At 36.5% G+C, this 10,082-nt stretch overlaps 1 protein-coding gene across 1 annotated transcript; it reads left to right on the top strand.

Moving 5' to 3' along the window:
• The first annotated feature begins 272 nt into the window (after nt 1-272).
• Nucleotides 273-9,369, top strand: LOC140152265 (neuronal acetylcholine receptor subunit alpha-10-like). The gene is made up of 4 exons (XM_072174570.1): nt 273-361; nt 1,848-2,002; nt 8,376-8,420; nt 9,256-9,369. Exons 1-4 carry the CDS (start codon nt 298-300, stop codon nt 9,367-9,369), a joined length of 378 nt encoding a protein of 125 aa, XP_072030671.1. The 5' UTR covers nt 273-297.
• The last annotated feature ends 713 nt before the right edge of the window (nt 9,370-10,082 follow it).

Genomic DNA, 10,082 nt, shown 5'->3' with positions numbered 1-10,082 from the left:
TAAAAAAGAAAAAAGATCAGTGACTGCCCAATGATATTTGAGATCATGCATTATGCCTAAAGCTAGCGTTACTCTCAGCAACAGCAATACAACACTAGCGAGTTAGAATGTGTTATAATGGGTGTGCGGGCGTGTGAGATATTTAGTACAATATTACATTTTAACAGGTTGCATCTTATTTTGTAACCATGCACTTGTACTTTTATCTCAAGTACGGTACAGTCTCCTTTCTCCAAGGGATAATCTTCTTACTTATTTTCATCCAGTGTGAATAATGGCAACCTTTGGTGCGTTTTAATGGAGATGACACTCTTACTTCTGTGGTTCGGAATATTCGCAGTGTATTTCGATTTAGTTTCAGGTAAGTAGTATATAAGTAAAGGCTTATTATCGCGTTTGACGATGTGTTTGTTATTCCATTTTATTGTATCACATTTATGATAAGGCAAAACAAAATGTAGTGTTGTCCTTACATGAAAATTTTGGATAGTGTTGGGCGGTCGCGTTTTTCCCTCTTCGTACACCAACGCAACCATTACGCAGCCAATGTAAAATTATATCTTTATGTTATGGCAGTCCAGGTTAAACTAAATTCTTAGCTTGGCAGCCAAGGTTAAACTTGCCTTAACAGCCAATGTTAACTATGTTTTTTTAGTTTATCTGGGTTTTATCACCATTAATAGTGCTGCAGAATGGTGAAACCTTTCTTAAAGTTTTGTGAAAAAGTGTGAAAGTTGGCTGAGATGTAGTATTCAGTCTGGTGAACAATTCTAGGGGGAGGGTTATATATATAGTTGAGTTATAAGTACGGTTCTCAAGTTATAAGCAAAAAGGTCAAAGGTCAAGGTTTGATCTCTACAGGAGCCAAATTTGAAAACTTAACATTCAAATAAAACATGAACACTTGACCGGACATGAAACAATATTAATATTGACTGGCAAGAACACTTCAGTTGGTTTAAGGAGGTTGGTGAGAAAGGGAAGAGACAAGTCTTATAAATACATAATATTGCTGGCAAACTGAAAACAATAAGTGCATAACTATACGTCACTATGGAAAACACGCAAAACGCAATACCCTAACCTAACGTTAACCTTACGCCACCTCGATCGCCGTGTAATCCCTATGGCGTTACTTTTCGTCGGCTTCATTCCATAGTGGCGTATAGGTCCGATACGTCACTATGACATGTAGCGAGGTGTACGCAACTATGACATACAATGTTTTTCATTTTTGCCGATATTTCTTAATTATAAAATGTGTATAAAAAGAGGCGTATAGTCGATACGCCACTATTGAAAACATACAATTTCACTTTGTAACTATACGCCACATTTAATTAATTAATGACTAATTAATTAGCTAATTTTGACAGTTGAGACTTAGAAAAATGAAAGAGAACATCATTAAAAACATATGTGCCAATTTTTTTTTTAATGACCAAAAATCACTATACGCCACTATGGAATACAGCCGACGAATTATCAAGGTTATTTAGTTACTATGTAGCATCAGTAAATCGCTAAATCATAAACCAAAAGTAAATTTTGCATACTTGCTATATGCATATACGATATCTTGTATTGTCGATAATGAAAATGCAAGTGCAATGTCCTCATTAATCGACACTTGAGACAATGGTCACGATTAGAAGTCTGCTTGGAGTAGTCGTTAATCGTCCGTGAAAGGAAGATGAATTGATGCGTTTAACAGATAATACTTGATAAGTCTTGAAAAACATATATTTGTTTTACTCAATCCTGTTTCTCAAATGCCAAAGAGTATGTACTTTATGCAAATGATTATATCCGATTTTACGAAATGAATATCATATTTTTTTATCAAGGTCTCCCTGGGACTCGTGTAAATCATCATGGTCTATTAATGAAAGATTTGATGAAAAACTATGCTAATAATGGTGGTAAGATAAGACCGGTGTATGATCCAAATACAGTGACAAATGTGACTTGGAGGCTGCTCTTTCATAATCTCATTGATATGGTAAGTCATTATGTAAAGGATTCAGAGTAATTTTTAACGACATTCTAGTCCGTCCGTCCAGCGTATTACTCAGTTGTGGTATCCTTTGCTTCTCAAGATCATCAATTTGATAAGTATTTTAAATGATTGCGCAATATAAAGTGAATTATTGTCTCAGGGATGTAGTGCCGTACGGTTCTGGAATTATATATAAGCAGAAAAGGTGACCAATTGGATACGCCAATTCATTACATGATATTGCAAGGTAATCCAAAAATAGCGTGTCAAAAATGACCATTTTTGCCAAAACGGTTGTCCGATTTACATTTTATTTCGTCCCTCCTAGTCAGGATATAGTGTGGATCTAGACCCCGTCACAGGGAACCCACATTACCACAACATTCTTAAAATGTATCAGGTTCGATTAATAGGCTGATACCGTATGTGTACTATATGAAAACGATTCTCTTATAAATGCATCTACGCACAGTTTCCACCTCTATACTCCCGAGCACACAGATATTTCCAAGCACAGCGAGTCTAGCCTCTACGCAGTCTGTGTTTATACTACACGGTTGAGTACATAGCATCATAAGAGCTTTGTGAGATCTAATGGAAAATATGATTGGTTTTTGTCAAAACCTCAAGTGTTCCCTTTATCCAATCAGAATTTTTTTTATATCGAACGAAAGCTAACACTTCCCCCTAAAAACACTTTTTTTTTCATTAGGTCTACAGATAACACAATTTAATGTTTGTAGCAAAGTCAGCACAATTTTTGACCAAAATGTAGGTTTTGAAAATCAAAACCTCAAGTGTTCCTTACAATATTTTTCAAATTTTATGTCATTAAATGAAAGAGCACACTTATATTGTCCATATATTAGCTTCATTTTAATGAGCAATGGCCAATTCTCTTTATATTGCAAATCTTGTGCAAAAAGTTCACTGTTTTCGCTTGTTTTGACATATGGTTGTAAATTCAATGAACTATGACTTTGCTAAAGAGCGCTTACAAATTGATATGATAAATTCCCCCTAAAACCTTTTAAAATAAGTCGAAAAATATATTACGAAATGTAAACATGTAGAAAAATATGTATAGCCCTGTTTGTTTTACACCCGTGGACCAATTTATAGTACATCATTGCGTTCAGTCACATTGGTGAATTGTGAAAGAAAAGAAGCCGTTTTAAAAATTGCACCTGAGTCCATAGCAGTCAGGGTTTCTTTAACAAACACATAAATAGACCTGGCCTATTGTATTGTTTGAGAGTTGACTCCTGTGGACTCAGGTGCAACTTTTAACACAGTCTAAATCAGTCTCTTTCTTTCATACTGCAGTTACTGTCCGTTTTCCTATACACAATACACAGTGCTCTCACCATTGACGCGTGACCCCTACAAATGATGTACGTTGGAAGAATGGGCACTTGCCTAGTTATCATCACTGTGTGAAAAATAACCAGCCAATATGTTAGCTATTCTCCAAACTTCTAGCAAATATATTTCTCTAACATGACCTAAAATTACAGCTAGGTTAGATGTTCAGAAATAGTCGCACTTTTGTAAAATATGAGTGAGGGCAAGGCATAGCTAGCCAACTCCCCGTGTTAATTGAATGGAGATTTGACCGAAAATATTGGTATCGGACCGCTCACTTCTGAAGGATGCCACAAAAAACGGTACAAGCTACATTTTAACTATTCTCTGGCAATCATCATGATGAGTTTCTTATATAGTATGCCGAAATTGGGTACTGTAGGTGATTGACAAAGGGTCGCACTTTTCTGATAAATAAGTGACAGTGAACATGAAATATCAGCGCCCATAAACCCAAGTTAGTAGCTAGTTTAGTGGAGGCCGTCACGGGACTGATTATTGATTATTGAAGTGCCTTATTAATAGATACGCACGATTTAGGGCAAGAAAAACAAACCAGGACACTTTTGGAGACATCATCATCATCATCATCATCATCATCATCATCATCATCATCGACATCATCATCATCATCATCACTTTCTACATTTTTTCTAAACAACATAGGGCCTATCGTTTTAATAAGATTTTTTTCTTGAAATGCATGTAACTATAATTATTGTTTAGAGCGTGATGAAATAGAACATCAAAATTGTCATCACGAAACAAAGTAATACATGAGAAATCGTTTGTTTTAAAGCGTGATGAAATAAAACATCACGATTTTCATCACAAAACAAAGTAATAGGCCTACAAAAGAAATACATTTTTCGAGAGTGATTAAATAAAACATCACGATTTTCATCACGGAACAAAGTAATACATACAGTCAGCTACCTGCACAACCGATTCTTTTGTTCTGCAAGGCTCACTCAGTCATTTAATGAGGCAATACAAACGATCGAAATTGGTGTTGAAATGAGCAAAATTTTGAGTTACACCTTTTCAGTGTAAAATTTTTTTCTCAGCCAAATGAAAAGCAATAATTTTCATTTTTTCAGTAAATGGCTGGAAAAACTATAATGCTTAATACTGATTTTTTTTTTAATCCTGGTGTTAAACTTAGGCCTGAAATTCAGTCATTTAGTGTAAGATATTCGATTTTTATAGGCTTCAGCTCGGCCCGCGAGCTTTTTCTTGGATCAACCTTTTAGCTTTTCAAAGTAATATAGTTCGCTAATGAAGGATTTTCCCCAACTTTCTAAAGCACATCACCGTGAGCTATATATCATAGTTTTGTCAGAATTTCCGTTTTGATTTCACCATCTTTCACTGTCAGCTGAAAACATTTCTAAATCAACACGTGAAATCTAAAGGCTAGTACTAGCATTGTGGATCGATATCCCTGGGTTTAATAGGAATACCGGCATGGCTATAGTGTTGCCAGAACTTCAATATAGCAAAGAAATTCCCAGACCTATAGCGCTCCTACTGATAATGTTTAACCAGAACACCCAATTGGGGATTTAATCGCTGGTCGGGCAATTTGCTTTCAATGAAAAATTGACCTGGATAACAACAAAGGAAATATCGGCTATTTCTGCTGGTTGCTCTCGAGATAAAAGTACTCACCATTGCCTACTTTTACTTAGTTTGACATTTTCTGAGCATGAATGGAAAAAGGGTAAAACAAAACGGAAATTCTGACAAAACTATAACATATAGACCCACACGATGTGCTTTACAGAGGTGGGAAATATCTTTCTTTAGCAAACTATGTTAGTTTGAGACGCTAAAACATGAATTCCGTAAAAAGCTCGCAGGCGAATTCAAGGCCTATAAAAATCAAAAATATCACACTAAAAGACACAATTTGATGCTTAATTTTAACACCAGGATTTTAAAAAAATGTATATCCAAGCACCAAGTTTTTAACTGACATTACTGAAGAAAAAAAAATATTGCTTTATATTTGACCGAGAAAATTAATTTCATAGCAAAAAGGTGTATCTCTGAATTGTGCTGATTTTTACATGTATCGATCGACTTTTAGCGCGACTAAGCATTTCTAAAGAATTGGTTGTCCAGGCGGCAGACTGCATAAGACATCGTTTGTTTGATTGCAATCAACCGCGACAGTTCGTCTCAAGCCTTGTTCACACAGTCGGACTTAAACCACTTAATACCGGACTTAAATTACGTCGGTAATAGTATCGGGTATAAGTGGCAGTGTGAATGAGCGTCGGATATAACTATATCCGACGTAATGTGGTTTAAATCCGACAATTTAAATCCGAAGATGACCAGGGTTAAGAGCTGTTAAGACCGATCGAAACGTTACGATCGGTAATAGTAATTACGTGTGAACACTGAACAGCGCTTTTGGGCTGTCGGATATAACTGTGACCTTTCACCTTTCTGCGTGATTCAGCGTGAAGAACACTTCCGGGTTAAATTAAATCACTCGCGCAACTGATTTGAAGCAGAGTATAAATAGTGTGACCAGTGAGAGATAAAACAAAATCATCATGGATGCAGGTGCGAATATCAAACGCAATAGAGGAATGAACTGGCAAGAGAAGGAGACATTAGCTCTGCTGACCATTTCCGGTTAGTTATGACCGGTAATAGCTCGAATATAAACACGTCGGACATAGAGCTATTGCCGACTCGTCGTGTTCACACAGTCGGACTATTACCGGACTTAAATTACGTCGGTAATAGTATCGGATATAAGTGGCAGTGTGAATGAGCGTCGGATATAAACAAAATTACTATATCCGACGTAATGTGCTTTAAATCCGACAATTTAAGGCTGAAGATGACCAGAGTTAAGAGCTGTTAAGACCGATCGAAACGTTACGTCCGGTAATAGTAATTACGTGTGGACACGCAGCACTATTGGGCTGTCGGATATAATTGTGAGTAGGCCTATATCACTCGCGGAAAATTTTAAGCAGAGTAAGGGACCGCTCATTATTTACAGGGGAGGGGGGGCCGGGGAAAATGTAGGGGGGGCTATGTGATTTTATTTTTCCTGATAGGGGGGGTCAGGTGAAATTTAATATTAAATTATTAACTATGATTATGATTCACTACAATATTTACCTCATATTTGGCCATTTTAGCCACAAAAATATCAATTTTTGCGCGCTTCGCGCGAATTTATTTCTGCAGCATATTTGGAGTTTAGCTTCAATATGGCAACAGTTTTGTGCGCTTTGCATGCATTTGTGTCATAAACTTATTCTCTCACCAAAAGGGGCTGGATTCAAATACTTCAAGAAATGTTTCCAACAACCTCATGTCAAAAAGAAATCTATGCCACTGTTCATCAGCACATTAGCCATATGGCAGGGTGGCAAGTGAGTCCCCTCCCCTGCTCAGTAGACAGATCAATATATTGTTACAAAACTTATGATTTGCATCTTCCTTTTGGTCTATTTTAGACCCTAAATTAACCCCATTTTTTTAGTATCAAAATGCCAAATTGCCGCGCATTTATCTCAGAAAAAACATTCTGTGAGTAGATTTGCGTAGAGTTATAATTCCACCCATTCTATAATGTAAATCATAAATATGAGTGCTAGGGCAGCTCCTCTGATGCTTGGAAAAAGCATAAAACTTGTATACTGGATCAAAATACTGGGACTAAATTAACCAAAAGTTGTGAAAGCCATATGCATCATCCTTTGGAATGATTTTAGGCCACATATTGTCCTCAATTTTGTTCATTTTAGCTTTTTTTCTGTGCGCTTCGAGCGCATTTGTCCAGGGAATGTTCTTTTAGTAGCAGATCAGTGGGACGATTTTGATATTTTGCCCCCTGGCTCGGTGACTCCAATACATCTCTCTTTGAATGTTAGCATTGAAATAGCATATTTTCTGGGGACAGCTTGAAAAAAAAACTTGGATTACAATTGTAGGGAGAGGGGTGTCTTCTATACGAAGAGCCAGAGGTGGCAATCATGTTGCCATGCCCAGGGGCCATGCCATGGTACCAGCAAAATGTATTTCTCGATGTGAGGGGGGGGTTACGTATTTTTTTGGCAGCAATAGGGGGGTTATGTAATTTTAGATGCTGCTAATAGGGGGGGTTGTGTAACTTTATGAACTCAATTTTGAAATCCCCCCGACCCCCCTCCCCTATAAATAATGAACGGTCCCTAATTTATGGCTGCAGCTGCAAATATTAATATAAACTAGCGGGCTTGCCGTTTAGATTTTAAAGTCGGACTATTACCGGACTTAAATTACGTCGGTAATAGTATCGGATATAAGTGGCAGTGTGAATGAGCGTCGGATATAAACAAAATTACTATATCCGACGTAATGTGCTTTAAATCCGACAATTTAAGGCTGAAGATGACCAGAGTTAAGAGCTGTTAAGACCGATCGAAACGTTACGTCCGGTAATAGTAATTACGTGTGGACACGCAGCACTATTGGGCTGTCGGATATAATTGTGAGTAGGCCTATATCACTCGCGGAAAATTTTAAGCAGAGTAAGGGACCGCTCATTATTTACAGGGGAGGGGGGATGCTGCAATTTTCACATGTTTAAATCCAAATTTCTAAATGTCATGCTAACTTTAGGTGGATTAATAAATCCTGATCCAAAGCGACATTGAATGCAATATTGCCGGGTCAAAGGGGGAAATTATCCCAGGACAAGAAATGGGTTGAACATATATGTAAGGTATTTAAGATATCCTTTTTCCATCTTGGTTTGATACCAATGTGCAATGTACATGTGTGATAATTTTTCATTTTAATATGACTTGATTTGAGTACTGATTTTAGATGATTTGTGTGTTTTTGTTCCATATGTGTGCTGATTCTTCAACAAAAAACCTTGACGAAGTTGCTTGATATTTAAACTCACAATGGAAAGTAGCAACAACATAAAATAATCATCTTTCAAAAGTATCATAATTTGTATAAAAATAAATTAATATTTCATTTATTCCAGGACACACGAAACCAAAAATTTACCATCGTGGGTTGGCTAAAGGAGGTGAGCTAAGAACTGTGAATAATCAACAGAATATAAAGTTACAAAATGTGTTTTATTTTACTCGTGTTGCAGCCGCTCGATCTGTAAATGACAATATTATTGCAAGAGAGAGTTTTTCCACCTGGTAAAGTAAATGTTTATGATCAAACGCTATGAATAATTAAATATGTAAACTCTAATATCTGTGAAGCAAGGTACTAGCTTAAAAGAGATGACCGCTATTATGTTCAAGCACACGTGTAAGCTGATATCTCTATACAACTGGTTGATATTCTTCAGCAAATCTCTAGCTTAACTATTGCACTTTGCTCTTTCCATTTGAAATGTGAAACACTTAATTGTTTGCCACATTAACATTTACAATGTCTCATTTGCAGCCGTGTTTAAATGTGTTCGGCTTAGTACTGAATGGTTTCTTGGACAGTAAAATAGCTAAACATAACGGGTTGAGAAATGTTTATTTTCTTACAGACTATAAAAACTAAAGCTATAATTTATGATTTTGGTCAAATTTTGATTTTAAATATTGAGGTAAAATGAAAGAAAACCATCTAGCCTCTTAATTTAAGAGTTCTAGGGGGAATTGACGAATAAAACTCCCCTGTTTTGATTATAACACTCCCTCTGTTTTATTATAAAACTCTATATTTTACTGGAAATAAAGTACTTCGGGCTCAGGCTTCCACGTGGTATTTTTGTACACCATTGAACATTACAATCGTGCAAACAATAGACATTCGAGAAAAATTGAGGGCATCGCTGTGGAGCAAATCGCACATAATGGCTTTACTTTCAACGTTATTTTCTATTATATTTCTTTTTCTTTTCACAAAAGACTTGGATCGATGAGTTTCTTATGTGGAATGCTACTGAATATGGCGGCATCACAAAAATTCAAATGCCTGTCTCAAATGTATGGGTACCCGATATAACAATGTACAGCAGGTGAGGCATTGGACTATTCCAGTTGAAATCCATACACCTTAAGCTTGCACACAAGGAGTGTGAATTTCAAATGAGGTTACCTTACTGGAATATCCACATTTTCATTACTGTATGTGCAATTTTGTTCTTTATACTCTTTGTCCACTTTGTTATTTTAAGGGAGTGTTCATAAATACTTATATACTTATAGTCCGGCTGCCAAACTCAATTTTGCCACAGAAGCTTGTTTTGGTGTCCATAAATTTGTTTTGATGGATATTGCTTCTCAAGATCACCAACATCGAAAATAAGTTTACTGCAACTCTGGCGGGTCATTGTTCACACAGAGGTCAAAATTCAAATTGCTCGAAAGCTGTTGAAAAGTTCCTCAAATTATTCCTTTTGTCTTTTACCTTTCTGTGACATACCCTTCTGGAGTTATAAACAAAAAGGTCAAAGGTCACGACCTTTGACCTCCACAGGGGTAAAAACCTGTAAAATGCCCCGATCTTCACCAAAATAGTCTCAAATTGTTCATCATAGAAAATCCATGCAGACAAATAGTAGTTTGTATTGTGTATGATGCTTCCTTACATGGGTAACCATGGTAACATAGCAAAAAAGGGCCAGTTGTATTATGATTCAATGGACATTGACCTTTGTCACCACGTTACCATAGTAACGAAACATCCTAGCTATGGCAAACTGTTCTGTTTTTTAATTGATTATAGAAGACGA

This window comes from Amphiura filiformis, chromosome 5, assembly GCF_039555335.1.
Source record: "Amphiura filiformis chromosome 5, Afil_fr2py, whole genome shotgun sequence".
NCBI lineage: Eukaryota > Metazoa > Echinodermata > Ophiuroidea > Amphilepidida > Amphiuridae > Amphiura > Amphiura filiformis.
Note: the sequence above shows the minus strand (reverse complement) of the source record. Positions and strands in the feature narration are given on the sequence as shown.